General features: G+C 40.6%; 1 protein-coding gene across 9 annotated transcripts in view; it reads left to right on the forward strand.

Annotated features, from left to right (window-relative positions):
- The window catches only part of ABI1 (abl interactor 1), a 78,467-nt gene extending 61,027 nt beyond the window's left edge, over positions 1–17,440 (forward strand). For 2 of the 9 annotated variants that reach the window (XM_085050476.1, XM_085050471.1), the window contains 7 exons: positions 2,886–3,026; positions 4,745–4,845; positions 5,787–5,861; positions 7,436–7,612; positions 10,457–10,543; positions 14,687–14,872; positions 16,553–17,440. In XM_085050476.1, coding sequence (XP_084906602.1) covers positions 2,886–3,026; positions 4,745–4,845; positions 5,787–5,861; positions 7,436–7,612; positions 10,457–10,543; positions 14,687–14,872; positions 16,553–16,728 — 943 coding nt within the window. In that variant the 3' untranslated portion in view covers positions 16,729–17,440. The remainder of the gene's footprint in view (positions 1–2,885; positions 3,027–4,744; positions 4,846–5,786; positions 5,862–7,435; positions 7,613–10,456; positions 10,544–14,686; positions 14,873–16,552) is intronic. The other 7 variants (XM_085050472.1, XM_085050475.1, XM_085050474.1 and 4 more) reach the window with 6 other exon arrangements.
- The last annotated feature ends 941 nt before the right edge of the window (positions 17,441–18,381 follow it).

Genomic DNA, 18,381 nt, shown 5'->3' on the forward strand with positions numbered 1-18,381 from the left:
GTTTTAACTTCAGCAGGGGAAAGACTTCACTAGTAGAGTTCCTGTCTACTCATTTCTCAGTATTAGAAAAGCTGTGAAGTGGCTGTTTATGCTGTATTTGTTGCATTATCTAAGCAAAATTCATGACATTGTGAGCATAGTGACAATATTGATTCTTGCTGGCTTGTGCATTTTTATTTTTATGCTTAAATGAGGAAGGATTTTGCTATTCCCAAGTCTCACTGTGAGCAGAGTTCCCTGCATCTATTTTGCTGCTGTGGACCTGTGGGGAGTGAAATCTGCTTATCGTGGTGTGCCAGCAAGTAGTTGTTGCTAGAGACCAAAACATTAATACTTAAGAAGCTCAGTGCACGTGCCATATGGTTTTGTCTGTCCAACTGTGCAACATCTTCCAAAAGGCATTCTAAGTGACCTTCTACCTGTTTGTCACTCTCAGCCTTTCCTTTGTAATTTGTGGGACTGAGGCACTGTAAAGCTGGCTGGCATGGTTGTGTTAGCTTCAGATATATTGCCTCAGAGAGGCAGGAAACTATAAAAATGAGGAATAATGAGACAGAACAGGATGGAGATCAGGAGCAATGGTCAATGAAAATTAGAAGCAGCAACTCCTTTCATTGAAGGCTTAGTGATTTTTGTAATCCCCATTTGATGCTTCGTGGTAGTGTTTGCTGCATATTCCACAGAGAAATTAACCTAGAGATTTCTTCAGCATGTTTTCTGAAAATTCCCATTGCTCAAGGGCATGAAATCAGTATTCCAATTGTGTCTCTTATCCCAGCTGAGAGAGTTGTTTATCAGCCCTGGGAACCTGGGCAGCACTTTCATGTCCTCTTGGATGCTTGCTAGGGAAACAGCAGTGCTGATGTACTGGTGAGCTGCCTCGCTCTAATGTTCCCCCCTGAACAAGTCAGAGCTCTTTGGTTGCCTTAGCTGATGCCTGATAAGGATTAATCAGCTGAATGTCATTTCCAGATGAGCTTGACAAGTGGCAGCAGTTGGCTGAGGGGGAGGAATAATGTGGGTTTGTAAGAGAGATTTCTATTTGCCCTTCTTGTTCAGGAAGAGCAGTTCTTGTCTTGAGCAGCCGTGTTCTGCCAGAGCATGAAATATCATAGGCATGACTTACCCTAATTTATGCAGAAAAGATCGCTAGGAACCGCAAGGAAGCTACTCTTCTTCCTTTGATCCAGAAAACAGAGATGAGTATGTAAAACCAGAAAGAGCTTAGTGTGTAACACTGGCCTTTAAGTAGGTGCTGCCTGTTGTGCAGCTCGTCCCTCCAAGGCAGGACTGTCTAAAGGAACATGGTGGGGAAGGAGTCCTGCATGGAAGTGATGCAGAGTGAAAAGCAAAAGGGACGGAAGTAAGCAGGGGTCCCTTCACAGGACCAGGTAGAGATTGTGGAAATCACTGGATGCTCAGGTTGGAAGTACCATGGAAGAGTGAGTGAATTGCTGGAGCTGGATGTGGCAGGAGTAGTTGAATTCATTCCTTGAGGGTCCTGGAGCAGAGCAAGACCTTGGGCTCCCTGTACCTCTCCCTGGTGGGAAGGGCTCCCAGGATCACACTCTGAAACGTTGGGGGACAGTGAGGTGGGGAGCTCCGAGCATGTTGGGAAACAATGTTTTTTGTCTTCCATCTATAACAATTTATTATTAAAACCTCTCAAGAAAGTGAGAATACTGTAATTGTTTTCATGTACTGTGGTGTTTGTAAATTAGTTTATCTATATAAAGAACTCTAGATGATTTTAATATGCAGTGTATCACCACCTGTAGATCTGCCAAAAGAGATCAGTTGTGGAAAAAAAGAAAGAAATTTTGTATTCCAGTTGTAAGTGATAGAGATCTAAAGACTACCAAATAAAATAAGCAGGGAAGACTGTTAATGTGCTTCAAACTGAAATAACCTTGGAAAAAAAGTCTAATACTGTTGCTTTTCATGATGTAGAAAGAAAATCAGTAAGTTTCTTAAAATACCAGGAAGCTGTATTACTTACCAACTCAGTTATAACCAGTAATTGAACAAATTATTAAATGCCAGTAGTTCAGTATTTTTGGTTTTGCTTAGCTCTGGTGCATTGCCAGATTCTGTGTTTTGCAGTGGATCTCTCAGTTACTGGTGAGAACTAAAGAGCCCTGCAATTCAGTACAATAAATGCACTGTTCTTACGGCAGTAACGTGTCTGGTGAATAGATCTCAAAAGATCCATGTTACATTTCTGACTTGATGAAGTCTGCTAGGTTGGAATTCTCTGGGCTTAGCTTTCTTGGGCTGCAAAACGGAGACAATGAAGCTCATCTGTGAGGCACTTTTTCAGATCTGCTTATGTGAGATGAGATTGCTTGATTACTGCATGAAGCAGTGCTCCTAGGAAAAGCATTGGTGATTGCAAATGTCACTTGTTCTGTGAATCTTGATTCAGCCTTGCTGATGTCTTAATGAGATGAATACCTTCAGCCAAGAATACTTTTGGAAAGGGTTCTGATGGGAACAGGGAAGGGGGAGGGAAGAGGAAATCGGTACAATGGAAATTTGTCATGTGCTGACAGGTAACCCCAGAATGTTATGCAGATGTAGCTGTTGTATGCTAGGTTGTTGAAATAATGTGTTTGGGGTGGTAAATTTAGTTTAGGCTTCTTTGACCAGTTTATGTGCTGTAGGCCGACTTGTATGGATCTGTCTATGTAAGAGTACTTTAGGCTGTTGACTGTGACCTGTCTACCCTCCCCATTGGAATTTTAATATGCTGCAATGCAGGTCACTGTGCAGTGATCTTTCAGAAAAAATTTAGAAAACAAATGGATTTACAAATTCACTTATTTAGTCTTTTAATCTTCTGATTCTTTATCTTTCCATCTTCAAATCTTCTTTTCCTTGAGCAGACGAAATACTCCTTACAAAACCCTGGAGCCAGTCAAACCGCCAACAGTCCCCAATGATTACATGACCAGCCCTGCCAGGCTGGGCAGTCAGCACAGTCCAGGGAGGACAGCTTCCTTGAACCAGAGGCCACGAACACACAGGTAGGGTGTTTTCCCACAGTACCTCTCTCCTGCCTGGCAAACTAATGTTTATTAAAGTCATAGAAAAGCTTTGAAGCTTTGTGCATCTTGGCTTTTTGTTGAAAGGCGAAAAGGTGAGTTATTCTACCACTGCATCAACAGAACTTCGTCGCAATGTTGACTTCTGTAATGCAAAGAAGTGCCTTAATTTTCAATGTTCTGAGTGTAGCTTTTTAAAAAACAATTTTCTTTTCTTGAATTGCAAGGTTAAAGGTTTCTCTGAGTCTCTTGAGCAAGTTCATTTTTTTTTCAATACGATTTTTATCACAGGCTTCAAACTGCAGGGAAAAAACAGATGAAAGAATTCAATGTAGTTAGAAGTAAAAGGTTAGCCTGTTTTCTAGAGAGCTTCTTTCTTAGCATTTTTCTTTTTTTAAAAACTCACAGTAGGCAGTTAAACATGGTAGGTCACTAACAGGACTGAGAGAGTATTTTAGACACAGTTGGTGATGAAATACTGTCAGAATTAAATAACTTCTAAATGTCGCTGCATTGAGGATCTTGTTAGTCTGTTTAGCTGGCTACTGTGAATGCTCCTTACTCTTGTCTCACAAGATCTTTTATGTAGGCTGCAGTTAGAAATTCAGCTGCAACCATGGTGACAAGATCAAGGTCTTCAGCAGACAGAACTCTAATTTTGAAGGAATTATCTTGGCTTCCATTTCAGATCGCCGATTTTCTTGTCTGTAATGTTATTTTCTAAGGATATATGTTTGAATGGTTTGCACTTGACACTTGACTGATTTATAGCTATCCAGGAATGGTAAATAAACTAGAATTCACTGAGTACTCTTAATTAACATGGATTAATTGAAGTGAAGTTTTGGCTTCAAAACATCTTGTCTGCTTAGTTTCTTTTACATTATCCATTTAATGCATGTAAATTCAAGACTTGAACTAAGGAGTACTCTTAGATAAGAATAAGGACAGATTCTGCCTGAATTTTGGTTCTTTTTCAGCTTCCTCAAAGAAAATAAATATTACAGCCTCCAAAGGCATGTGTAGAAATCTTATCCAGTAGTTCACTATGTTTTGTATTGCTGGCCTCTGATTTGTATATCATATAACATTAGTTAGACAAGCTGTGAGCTAGCTGTACTGTTATCTTTCAGACCATCTTAGAAACAAACTTTTCATACACAAAAGGGTAGTGGGGAGTGTTAGATATACAGAAAATTAAGCACACCATACCCCACCCCAGCTGGGTTATCATGTCCATTCTCAGTTAAAAACTTAGCAATCTAAACTTTTGTTCTGCATAGAGGAAATGTTCCTTCAGCTGACAGCATAAATAATCGTAAATGATTATTTAGAGTTTAGCCATTAAGTCTTCCAGCCCCAGCATACTACTTTCAATTATTACGAGGCCCCTGGACTACTCCTGCAGTTGTTACTCCATTGCCTAGGACTTGCATGGTTGATTGCCTTATTTTTTGAAGCATTTAACTGCACATTTTATTCATAGTGATGTTTATCAGCTTAGCTAATTCCATTTATTAGGAGTGTAATGCATCCAGACTTGATTATCTGTATGCAATTGTAGGTAAAGACAGAGGCATTTAATAGGGAATTTTTCAACAGTCTGTAATTGAGTTAGGCTAGCAGAGCTCACACAGCAAGTGTGACTGTTCAGCTTTTGTAGGAGATGCTGTGCTCATACGTGTGACTTTCTTCCGTAGTGGCAGTAGTGGAGGAAGTGGCAGTCGAGAGAACAGTGGAAGCAGCAGTATTGGCATTCCCATTGCCGTGCCTACACCTTCACCGCCAACCATCGGGCCAGGTATGTGGGACTCTTCCCATGCCAACTCCAACTCATTACTTCCTTGGTTTTGCAGAGGGACTTTGAATAAACACGACGGGGTAGAAACTGTCCTGAAGCACAGTCTGAGGAAATCACTCAGGAGTGCTGAGGGATGTCTAAAGTTTAAATCCTTTACCAGGAGTAGTTGCAGGACAATCAGTTACAGAACAGTGGATGGTTAAAACACCTTTGCTGGTCCATGTGTTTACAAGACAATCAAGGGTGTACAGGGGGAGTAAAATACATGTATCCTTTTAAAGCTTACTGTAATTTTAAATGCCTGTCTACATTTTGGCATTTCTGGATGCCCTGAGAGCAGCAGCAATGATGTACATGTTTAATGAGAAACACTGTCTACTGAAATACCCTGCTGACTTTGCTATCTGCGGTGAAAGAACCGTGCAGGATCCCTCAGCATTGGAGGCCCGCTCCCTTGTGTTTAAGAATGAAGAATGGTGACAATGAGTAGGGTCCTTCTTTCTTGTAAACTGGCAGGATTATTATCTTAGTAATAAAACAGCTCAGTCACTTGTTTACTATGTGTTTTGAAAGCCCATAAGGCGTAAGAAAATAGTGGAGTTTTGGTGTAACATAATTTAGTTATTGCAGAGATTTCTCTGTTTTTTGGATGACAAGTCTTCACTTCCTTATACACATGTAGGCTTTCCTTTCCCAGGTGTTTCTCATCCTGCAGTGGTACAAATAGGCATGGATCTTGCTATCATCTGGCATCCCATAAAAGTCAATGGGAATAAAGATTGGCAGGTACAGAAACCTGGATAGTATCAGGGTCTAAGTTTGTATTAGTTAAGTGAAGTTGAATTTTCATATTTGTTTGGGAAGCCTGTCAAGTGCCTGTAGTTTCTTTTTAAATTTTTTTAATAATATGGCCTAATTGGGAATATAAACTATTTTATTAGCACACATTTCTGTTCCTCCTGGAGTCCCGCCAGCACCACCACTGCCTCCACCTCTCCCGATGGGCAGTCTGATAGGTGAGACTTGTCAATGCTGAAGTGATTGCAGTCATGCTGCATAATCAATAATCATTTCTTCCTAATGAACTTAGTGACGGTGTTTTTTCTTCTGTAGTGGGACCTACGTGATTTTAATATAAAAATCATTTTTGGGATTTTTTTCGGGGTTTTTTCAACAAATCTAATCTTCACTAATTTCCTGTGGTTAAAGCCTCTGAAGCTAAATGCAGTAGGTATGGGGAAAAAGGCTGCTAGTTGCTTGAAATCTGCTCCCAATAAAGTTAAGATCCAATTAATCTGATCTTATAGATCTCAGAATCAGCTTGAATATTGGTATTAAGCTGTGTAACTCCTGCAGCAGAAACTAAGTCACAGCATTTGCACTCTGGCTTAGAAGTGGTAGCCTATGTGTGTGTTCTATTCTGGGGTCATAAGGTGACTGGAAAGCACAAAGTGTCTGTCACAGTGGTTTGGCTTTGATTCCATAATGCTGCAGGCAGGTGTCAAACTGGAAGACTTGAGGATATGAACTAACAGTTCTTGAGAAATTGCTTCAGGCATTACACACAGAGGCTAGGGCGGGATCTAAAAGTAGTACTTTTCAAAATAAGACAGGAAAAAATACCCCACCCTTTCCTGTCACAGGCTGTGATGACAAAATTAATTGACTTATGAAACTAGCTTTGGAGGCTTTGACCCACATAACCCTTTGCAATTTCCCTTACTGAAATGTTAAGTGAAAGTGACTTCGGATAGCATTACAGGATTGCAGACTTCTGACTGCTCACAGTTTGTGTCTTATATAATTATATATGTATATAAAAGCACAAAACATTTTATTGCAAACCAGTTTCTGCATGTAATAATTGCATTGATTTGTGTGACCACAACGTGTGAGATTCATTAGTTTGCAAGGTGTGATTCTTCTGTCTGTTAGGTTGATCTGTAAGAGAACTCTAACTATTTTGTTAACCTTGAAGTTTGTGCAGCAAGTATGTGGAAGGTAAATATGGGTGTTTATAATGAAGAATCAATGACATCTTTCTGTCCACTGGCATTGGTGATTCTGATTTGTTAGTGCAAATTCCAACAATATAAAAGCACAACCATCAAATATGATTGATAAATGTGCCAAGTGTCTGAAGCTCATGACATTTGTTTCACTGTTTTGTTAGAGTGTTGCTGTATATTCAAGTTCACAATGAAAATCATTTGTTTTGAGCAGAATGTGGATTTTTTTATTCTGTGTGCTTTTTAATAAAGGGTAGTACATGTAGTATAATTAAAGATACACTTAAGAGTTGGAAGTGGATTTAGTTTTTCAGTCCAATCCAGTCTCTCAAAGTAACTCTCAGCATTTCTCAATGTCCTTTATGTGAGTGTTGGTTTATGTTCTGGGTGGTTTTTTCTCGTTATTGATTGTAATGGGGATGTTTGTTTTTCTGTTAATCGCCTGTTACTGACCTTAAATTATTGGAGAACTGTAATCAAGTATTTCCTATGTTCTGGACTTTTTTCTGTTTTCTGCATTCTATCCCAAGTAATGCTCTGCTTAAGTCTTTTCCTTGGTTCCTCTGGCTAATGCTTTTCAGCTGCTCCTGGTTCAGCTCCTGGTTCCCAGTATGGCACAATGACCAGGCAAATCTCGCGACACAACTCTACCACTTCTTCAGCATCTTCTGGTGGATACAGACGGAATCCTTCTGTGACTGCCCCATTTTCTGCTCAACCTCATGTTAATGGCGGGCCTCTTTATTCTCAAAATTCAAGTAAGCTGCTGAGCTCTGAAATCACAAACTGTTTTGAGCAAAATGATTGTTAAAGCATGCATGGCATTTTAATTTATTTATGAAAAGCATCAGTGAGATTACCGCTTTCTTTCCTGAAACAGAAGGAAAAACAAGAAAAACCATACTGAAATTGTACAGTGATTGCACTATATGCAATTATCCCGTTTTTGCCTCTGATTTGTTTGCTGTTACTCATGACAAAAAATTATTAGGTTTTCCTGTCATAATTATAGACACATTATACTTAGCATTTCAGGTGTGCTTGGAGAACATAAACTAAACCCAGGGGTTTTTTGCAGGAGACCTAATATGATTGTAGTACAGCCCCCCACTCTTTGGATGGTGGTGAGAGAATACTATCTGAGCACAATGCTCATGTTCCTGTCACACAGTTCCTCCCTGTCTCTGTCTTTTTCTTAAATCCTTTCCTGATTGCAAGTTTCTCCTTTGTTCTTAGCTTTAAGCTTGTCTGTTAAAGAGCTCAGTCTCTCTCTCTCTCTTTTAGCAGACAACTCCTCTGTGCTTTCACACTAGTGGGAGCATAGGAGATGAATGAGGAAAGGGATGGATGCCATGGGCAAGTGAGCAGGTTTTAGTCAGCAGCCTCCTGCCTGCCTACCCCAAAAGGGTGAAGAAGGTTCACTGCAGAAAGATCTACAAAATAACAATCTACTTGGCTGCTGGCAGAAAGCTGTACCAGGAAACTTCTTTCTTGCCATTTCCATAAATTTTGATCAAATACACATAGAGGAGTGGTAGCTGTATAAGGGTTTTTCTTGGTAGTGTTCAGAATGCCAACTCTTTAAACTTCAGAGGAATGTTTCTTTTGAAAAGAAATGTTGATGTTTGGGTTCAAGATCTCTTTGGACCAGTGTTTGCTGTTGTGTACTTACTCTTAAGAAAAGAATGCTTTTAAAATATTTGAGACACTGAGGCGAAGAGTTCTCTGAGTAGTTTAGAACGATTACGTTTGTCAGAAAGCATTTTTATATGCAGACACAGAATCTATCTCTTCTTTTTCTCCAAACCTGATTTTCCTTCTACTCTTGCTAACCCATACTAGTTCTTCATTTTCCTCCCCACTCTTACTCCTCCAAATTAATTCACTGTAACAACAGAAACTCCCTCCTGCTTGAACAGTTGTATTCCATTGAATAAACAGGATTTTACTCCTGGGAATAGTTCAGTTGTCTAAAATGCTATGCACACCACTGTTTCTGAACGTTTACATTTGTCCAAAGCAATTTTTTGCTCAAATGCAGGTGCTGTTTCCTAATCTAGCCTATCTGGTGTTTTCAAAATACTGATGGCCATTTTTTAAACAGTATTTTGATGGGTGTGTTTTGCTACTTGAAACTGTTTTCCTCTGTTTCTGTAACTGGTGATTATTTTTTTAGTGCTCCTGTCTTGACATTAAATCCAGGTCCCATGTTTCCTTAAGGTTTTACTTTTCATGCTAACAAGTACTCTGGTTTATCTTAGATGTTTACTTCAATTTTGTGAGACACTGTTTGTTCTCCTGCTTTTATTGATCATTTATCCCATACAGTTTATTTGGTTATTGGTTTTGTAATGAACTAAATGCTTCATTTTAATTCATCAAACATTAATCTTAGTTACAGCTTTATTTAAAACTGTTGCTTACTTGGAAGTACAGAACCTCTTTCAAATTTGGTTCCAACTGGATTACCCTGCTGAATTCCCACCTTCACAGGAATTTCTCTGCTCCAGTGCAAGAGAAATTCCACTGAGAAGGGACACAGTATAAACAAATGAGTTGATGTTTTGTTGAGTTTCTGGGTGGGGTTTTGTTGTATGCTTTTCATTCCCTGTGACTCATGGGAAGATGTCCTGCCACAGGTGATAGTTCAAATGGCTTGCCCTACTGCTCCTATGACTCTTCCCTACCTGTGCAGGGAAGAGTTGAATATCTGGGCTGTCAGCCCAGCATCTCTGAGCGCTGGTGTTCTGACATGTCTCGTTACTCACCAGATAGGCACATACTTCAGAGAAGATGAGCTTTCAAGTGCTTCCTGAGGAGCTCTGCACACTCATGTAGCCAGTTTGGAGCTGTTGAAGCCTTTGCCAGAATTTTAGGTTGCTGAGTGCCCTCTCACCACAGAAGACTTAGTAAAGTTCCACTCTGCTCTAGACCCATCTGTTTTTTCTACCAGCAAACAACAGGGTCCTTTTCTCTGAGAAAAACAAAAACCTAGTAAGCTAGCCCACTGCCCCTGTCCCAGCAGAGCACGATGATGGGAGTTGCTCTGTGTGTGAATGTGAAGTATTGATGCTGGAACATTGTGCCCCTTGCGGAAGTGTTGTCTCTGTCTGTGTCAGTGCTGCTTTGCTGCACTTGATACAGCAATCCACTTCCAGTTTAGAGAAGGAGTCCAGAATCCTGCGAAACATCACCTCTACTTCCACACTTTGAAAAGATAACTGCTAAATTTGAGTAATCCTTATTTAGCAGCAAGACAAAAGCTCAGTTTTATGTGCTCCCCAGGTGAAGCACACAAAATGTGTGACAGAGCAAGAACCTTCACACGCACCCTGTGAGCTTCCAGACACGCAGCCTGCGCTCGGCTGTTACCTGGCTAAACACGGGCATGCTTTGCTTTTGATCCTCCATTGGCTAACCACGAATTCAGCCTTGTTGGAAACACAAGCTTGAAGAAGGTTCTTGTGTGTGTGTGTTCTTGTTGTTCTTTACATACTTTGTTTTGTGGTCCTCGTTACTGACGGCTGCTTTTGTTTGTTCCCTTTTTTTTTTTCCTTTGTCCATTTGACTTTCCCGATATGGTGTGTGTGTGTTGCTACCAGTTTCTATTGCTCCACCCCCTCCCCCTATGCCTCAGTTGACTCCACAGATACCTCTCACAGGCTTCGTGGCCAGGGTGCAGGAAAACAGTAAGTTTGGACAAGCTGAGCTGTTAAAGGGTAGAGCCTACTCTCTTCTAGCATGCATGGCTGGCAAGTCAGACTCTATTTTGTTTCCTTTTCCAGAAGCTAATACCATCTTGCATTCTAGTGTCAATATGCTATTGGAGCTGAAGGGCACACTCTTCAATATTTTATAACACGTGCATGATTATTACTGACCCATTGAAGTTCTGAACTGCAAATTGATTACAGAAGTACAGTGTGAAATGTGGCATATGTTTGGTGTGAATATCAAATTGTATTTTAATTGAAAACACTAATTTCATGTTGAATCACCATGCCTTTTTCACTAGGGATATTTGATTAGTTTTTATTAGAAAGGCTTATGTAGACTGTCAGAATGTGTAATGTGTAACCATTGATTCCAATACTGTAGCATTTTTCAGGAACCTGTACAGTCAATTAAAAACATACAGTCTTAAGATCTAATACATTACAAAGGAGCTTGTAAGGCATCTCTCCTCTCAGCAACCTTTCATTCTCCATTTCTTTGTGTTCTCTAGCTCTATTTCCCTGCTGAGCTTCTTGCAGCATAGCTCTGCTTGTTAAGTTTGTGAGATGCTCCCTAGCTGTGACCTGTTTATTCTGCAAGGTGTTTATTCTGGTAACTCTGCTTTTAGCATTACTGCTTGATTCCTTTCAGGTGAGTGTTAGTGTCTCAAGTGCTAGTGCAGGTGTAAATTGATATTCCTGATCTGGAGATATCTTTTCTGTAGGAGTTTGTTGCAATTCTGTAAACAGCAGACTAAATGCAATGTTGATAGGGCATGAAGTAAATAAAAGATGTTTTTAAAGTGTTTGGGAACCATTTGGAGGTTTGCTAGGCTCTCAGGAGCTGCTACTACAATTAGGTATATAGCTGCAGCATCCATTTAGATACCCCAGGTCTGAGTAGTGCTGCTGTTCTGCTTCCTATTAGAGCTTTTAAGCGGTTGTGTTCTTGAGCATTCCCCATGAGATCGGAGGCTTTGCTCTGGTTCTCATTCAAAAGGAAGGTGTTTTGGTGCTGTGTGAGGTAAACAGTAAGATCATGTTGTTGTAGAACAGTGTGCCACAAAATGACAGACCTTTCCAACATACAAAGTGTAGAAGTAAACCTGCTGAAGATGAAGGTTACAGAATGTCTTCACTTGCAGATAAACTTGAGAAAATTGACACCTGCTTCTGAATTGTTCCAAGTATTGTCCTCCTGGAGATAACACAGCCCTTGGGAGAGCAGAGGTGAAAGGGACAGACTTACTTGTGCGTGCAACAGCAAAATGCAAGCTGAGTTGTGAATGAGATTGCAGCAAACAGCTGAAGCTTGAAATCTGGTCATAGGAATTGTTCTTTATTTTCCTTCTTTAGTAGCCCTTTGGGTTTCAAAGTTCTGTAACGAGTATGGCTTGGAGCTGCTGCTGCCTTGTTCCCTAGGCAGGGGTGCCTGTGGCAGGCTGTGCACACGCTCAGCAAAACTGGCTGTTGTTGAGTTTTGGCATTGTGTGCTAGACTTTCATCTGCCTCGTTTTCTGCAAGAAGTCTGGTGTTAGGGAGACGTGTGGGTAGACTTGTCTTTTCCGTATAGAGATCTGTGGATTTGGAAAGCAACGTCCTCTGCTTGTAGACTTCTTTCAGAGGACAAGGACAGAGGGCTTAGAAACTGTGCAACAGCTTTTCTTTTTTTCCGTGCCCAAACCATGGGCATCTCCTTCAGAGGGGTTTTCCGGTGTGTCTGGTGCTCAGGGACAGCTGATTTGATGTAAGTTGTAAGTAAGTCTCACACCCAGTCCTTTCAAAGGGAATCTGCTGGTCCCCATTTAAAGAACAGAGATGGGAATATATACAAGAGAAGATCTCAGTTTGGAGCTGTATAAATACTCATCCTTTTACCCTTTCTCATTTAGTGTGGCTTTTCGTATGCTTTTTTTCCCTCCCCTAGGAGAAGTGATGCTGTCCTAGAGTCTGGCTAAGTTTAGAACCAGGAAAAGTCTAGGTTAAAGTCCAAGAGGCAAGGGGATACTTCAATGGAGTGGCACTTGTCTAATTTTCTGTTCCATTCTCTCCCCTTGTTTAAATGTGAAGTTGAATTGCTTTAAATGTTTCCCATAAAGCTTGCAGCTCCTGCACTGCATCTCAGAGTATGTGTTGGTGCTTTCACACTTGCATTTCCTGCCCTCTTTCCTTCTTTTCAAATCTGCAGCTTCATTGTTGAAGAAATATAACTTTTTTTTGCATTTAATTTTTTTTCATTTCTTAAGGTAAGGATTTCTCAAGATCTCAAAGGACTGTTATTTCAACACTTTTTTTTTTCCTGGCTGCAGACAGAAATTAAGGGGAGAAATACATTTTGTGGAAGATGTGCTGAAACTGCAGCACAAAACCAATCCATTCATAAACAGTGTTGTCATGTGTCTGTGGTGGATTAATGAAGCCTGTCTGTGAGTGCTATTCAGTAATGGGCAGGACGTAGCATTCACTCTGCCAAAGACTTTGTTAGTCTGTCTCCAAGTGACATAAATGGGCTTCTGTATGGGAGAGGAATCACTAATACAGTGGCAGCCAGTCTTACTGATGGAGAGAGCTGTGGGGTGTTCAGCTCAGCTGGTCAAGTTGAAGAGGAGCTGGGCTTGCAGGTGAAGAATTGGCTCTTCAAGGGAAGGGAGCAGGCTGGATGCCCAGGGTGAGGCAGCTCCTGCCCCAGCAGCTCCTGCCCCCTTTTGCCTCTGGCAGCAGGTCTGGCTTCTCCTGTCCCAGTGCAGCCAGTCTGACCCAGACAGGACATGGGAGCTGTGCCCAAGCCCCTTGTCAGGGACATGGGGCTGAAGAGTAAAGATTAAGTCACCACTGGAATAGTGACCAGCTGAAAGTAAAAGGTGTTCAAGCAAACAAAAACCCTATTTCTAATCTCCAGTGCCATTTTAACTATCAGTAGTTAAAGCTTCACTCAGTGCAATATTCTTTCTCTGTGGCTTGGCTTTCTTCTCAGAATTTGTGTGCTGGAGCTGCACATTCTGGGGCCTGATGCCTTATTCCATCAAACCCTGCCTAGAGCAGTGGTTTTCAGCCTATGTTTTCAGTGTGCAGAATCCTGGATTTCTTGAAAGTGAATCTGTATTGCTGTGTAACAAAGTTGATGTCAGTAACAGTAGCTTCCTTTCAGTAACTTCTGGCTTCATGGTGCTTTCAGCTAGGTCCATGTGTATGGACCACATCTCCCAAGGGATAGGATAAACTGACTTGCTGTCTTGCATCTGAGTGTGCCATCTCTCTACATTGCTGCCAGCTGCTGTGAATGTTACCGAAACTAATTAATGAACTGATTTTAAAAGTGATTTGTACCATAATGCCTTTATCTTTTTCCCTTTCCCAAAGCAACTTGTAATTGTGATGATTGGAGAATCTCTGGGCAGGGATTTGACATTTTTGGATTATACATTTAATTCCTTGAGCACTTTTTCCCTAAGAGCAGCAGCTGCCTGTTGTAGGTTTCCATTTATTAATTGAATCCTGAATGTGTGCACACACACACAAGCTAGTCTGCAAGATAAGGATCTGTCCAAAGCTTTTTTTCTGCAGAAGGATTACTTGGCTTCCTCTTACCTGGTTAAATCTCAAAAAGGAAGAGACTAGTATTTATGATCCACACCAGATCTTTTTGTCCCTTAATGCTAGCACTGAGAGAGAAGGAATCCAAGGAAGCAGTGTTCAGAAGTAAATTAAAGTGACTGTTACAAAGGATTTGTTAAAAGCCAGTCAAGCTGCTGGCCCAGTCAGAGGCCTGTTGCTGCCTGGCTCAGAGGGTGCCACTCGGAGTCCTCCATAGCTAACGCTGCAGCGCATGGACATTGGAGCAGGAAGCTTTCCTCTCTGCTGATGTTCAGCTTATGCCCCGCAGCATGTGCTTTGACTCTAGTAGCATTTATACGTAGATTTGACCACTAATAACAACAATAGTTGTGTGTTGTAGTTGTTAATACAAAGCCTCTGTTTCTAATCAGTGCATGGTGTTATAGTGCATGCTATGTGTGTTGTCCCCCCAGCCCTTTTATTTACAGTGTACAGCCTCAGGTTTGTTTGCATCTCCACACTGTCTTGATTTAAGAAAAAACTATGATCTCCAAATGTTTCTAGTTGCTGATAGCCCGACTCCTCCCCCGCCGCCGCCTCCCGATGAGATGCCGATGTTTGATGACTCTCCTCCTCCTCCACCCCCACCCCCCGTGGATTATGAGGATGAGGAGGCTGCTGTTGTGCAGTACAGCGATCCCTATGCAGATGGAGATCCTGCTTGGGCACCTAAAAACTATATAGAGAAAGGTAAGAGAAGCGTTGCAGCTGCGTGAGTTCAGTATCGGAGGGTTAATGGTATCTGACGGGAATGAAGGATTTAGCATAGGTCTGATGAAAACAGTCATTGTCCCTCCTAAGTCAGAACTCAAACTGTGCTTTCCTTAGTTTGTGGCTACACCTAATGTGGTAAGACATAATCCTTCTTTGGACAAATTATAAAATACCTTCAAGCATTCTAGAACGTATGCAAAATAAAAGGCTTCTTTATAAGAAGCAGATGTAAATTGGATGGTTTTCATATTGATGACTGTTTTTTTTAGCTCCTCAGTTTTCTGGCTGTCTCACATATGCTGCAGAAATGGACAAAGTATGAGATATCATATATATATATATATATATATATATGTATATAATATTATATGTTATCAACTATAGATGACGAGAGTGGATTATTAGACATTGAACTATAAAATGTGTTGCAGCCTCCTCGGAGATTAGTCAGTGATTCCAGATCAGCAGGCTGTGTACTGTGCTTAGGTATGAACTCATGTAGTAAACATCTCTTCCCATGAATATTGGAGAAGCAGAGTTCCTGCCTGTGGAGTTGTCTGTGTTGTGGCACTGACCATTTTGTCAGCAGCAGTGCTTTCAGTTTTCTCACGAGCTGGCTGGTGCTGTAGTGAGTACAGAATGAGGCTGGGTACCTGTGGTATTTGTGGCAGAGCTCCTGTGTTCCATCTTCACTCGGAGCTGGACTGTGTGCAGGACATACCCATGGGATGAAAATAATTGATGCAGCACATCATTGCTAGGCATGAAGTCATTAGATATCTGAGAATATATGTAGGTGTAAAATACTGGATTCTTGGAATTAATAAAGCTGATCAATTGCATAAATCCATATTAACTCTCGAAGGGTAAGGCTGTGATGTCTGAAGTCTGTATATTCACAGTGGTAGTTTTTAACTCCAGTATTGGTGGTGGTGACATTCTTTCCATGGGGAAATCTCTGCTTTGCTAATGGCACACAGCGAGTTGGAGGTTGGTAAGAGTAAAGTATTCACCAAGCAGGTACTGAAAAATAGCAGATGTCACTTCTGCTCTCTCCTTCAGTAACTTTTCTACTTGCATTCAGTTCAGCTCCCTGAAAAGTAATGCCAGAACGCCTTATCACATTAGAGCTCTGTAGGAAAGACCATTCATTTGTGTGCAGTGGCTTTAGCTGCAATGTGTGTAAGGCACACTGAGGTGCAAGCAGGGCCTTAGTGGAATGATTTTTGTAAAGTTTTTTTTTAGGCATGTTCTAATCAAGAGGTTCATATACAAGGATCCATATGTTTTTGAGGTAATCTGATCAGAAATGAGTGCCACAGTCAGTTATTAACAGGTGCAAGCCAGTTATTTCCTTGATCAGCTTTTAAGTGTCCATAAGCTCCACTTTACTGTGTCACAGTCAGCCGTATTTCTCTGTCAGCAGCTTAACTGAGTGTTCAGTGTAGTCACCACCCACTTCTTACTGCTAGCTAATGTTGCAAGGAAAGTGGAATTTCATTTTCTGGGCTTCATGTTCAACAGGAAAAGCATATGAATTCATCATTGAAAATGTCAGGATAGCAAACTAATCTTTCAACGTTTTCTGAAATACAATTGTTTTTTAATACAGTTGCTATTAATAAAATGCTAAATGTGTCCCTGTTTATTCCACAGTTGTTGCTATATATGACTATACAAAGGACAAAGATGATGAGCTGTCGTTTATGGAGGGTGCAATCATTTATGTGATAAAGAAGAACGATGATGGCTGGTATGAAGGAGTTTGCAATCGAGTAACTGGCTTGTTTCCTGGGAATTACGTTGAATCAATCATGCACTATGCCGATTAAAATCCTTTGCTTTTCAAAGTTTGGTCTTGTATTCAAGTCATACCATGATTATTTACAAGGGGTAACTAAAAGCTAACAGGATTGTCTTAATATACTTTCAAAAAATTGTGCCCATTTCTTCAGGCCATACTGTTTTAATGGTATGATTGAATGTCCATCTCTGAGTCTCTGGGGACAGTATGTCTTACCTGATGGCAATTTGTAAAACAAGCAACTGTCTATAACTGGTTATACTTATTTACTTATGCATTGTTAATTTTATGACCAGCCTAAATATTATGGGGAAGTAGGGTATAATATTTAATGAACCATGATCAGATTGTGCCATTACATTTTTCAGTACAGCATGGTAACTAACACTACGTTAGACTAACATATTAAAACCTGGATGAGAATTTTAATGTTAGTGCTGGTCATATTACTTTTTGTTTAGACTCTTTGCTCATTCTTGAACTATATTTGTTTAAAGCATGCATACAAACTTATGTATTGAAATATACTTTTTTAAAAATCCAAGATGCTTCCAATTGTTGTAATCTTTACCTGGAGTATTCTCACTAAAGTCTATTACAATGAATTGTTTGGGTCTAAGGTGTCCATGTGATTCAAAAAATGGGTGGTCTTATGTATGTGTAATTTGTACCCAAGTTTTTTTAATGAGTAAATTTACATTATGACTTTTTTCCATTCATAAATATATAAGTGAACCAAAGGTCTTGTCCATTACTTTGTTGGTTGGCTTGGCAAAGAAGTTTGGAATGCTAAAGTAGCAAAATCATGGCTGTGTTATCCCAGGCAATGTACTAAAAAGCAGATGTTTGTAACATGACTTTATCACTGACAGAGGGCAAATAAATTAGATCTGAAACCTGAATTACACACTTATACATACTCTTAAAAGTTCTTTCCTGCCAACATTTAATTTTAGCAAGGGTTTTTGACTGAAGCTCATTACGTGGATGCAGTAAGTTGCAGGATCTGTATCTGACAGCTCTCTGTGGGAACTTTCTCTGTGCAGCTCTGTGACGTGCCCCACCGAGCAGAGAGAGCAGGCTGTCCTCCAGATAACACCCAGGGGAACACACGTGACAGGAACTTGGCCATTGTGTTAAGGGATCACAGGCAGAGATAGCCAGAGAGGGTGTGCTTCCCTGCTCTACATTCTGTGGCTGAAATAACCTGAGAAGGAATGTGGTAGTACTGGGTAATTACTGTGAGAGGAATGTGTCTGGAACTTCAAAGCAGGCTTCTAGGAGGGTATTGAATATATTCTATAAATGAGTGATGGAAAGTGATGGAGTTGCAGGTTTGACTGGCTGGTGAATCATTCATTTTTTGTGTGAGTTAGAAATACTGAGCCCTTCGTTCCTGAACGAGAGCATTCATTTTGGTAGCAATCTCAAATTCTGCATCATGTTAACTGCTAGCAAGTGCCACCAATAGCATGAATTGGAACTCATGGATGTATATATCCAATTAAAATCTAGATGTAGTCTTTTACACTAAACCAGTGTCTCTATATACAAGTCCAGGCACTTCTGTTGTTAAACAGCCAGGGAAGCATTCAAACCATCTCTCTCTTCACAGGAGTTTACCAGCTCCTGTGCATGCGTGCTTTGTTTATTACCGTAAACAAGTGAAATTTGGAACAGC

Source organism: Lichenostomus cassidix, chromosome 2 (assembly GCF_008360975.1).
Source record: "Lichenostomus cassidix isolate B80296 chromosome 2, HeHo_3.0, whole genome shotgun sequence".
Lineage (NCBI taxonomy): Eukaryota > Metazoa > Chordata > Aves > Passeriformes > Meliphagidae > Lichenostomus > Lichenostomus cassidix.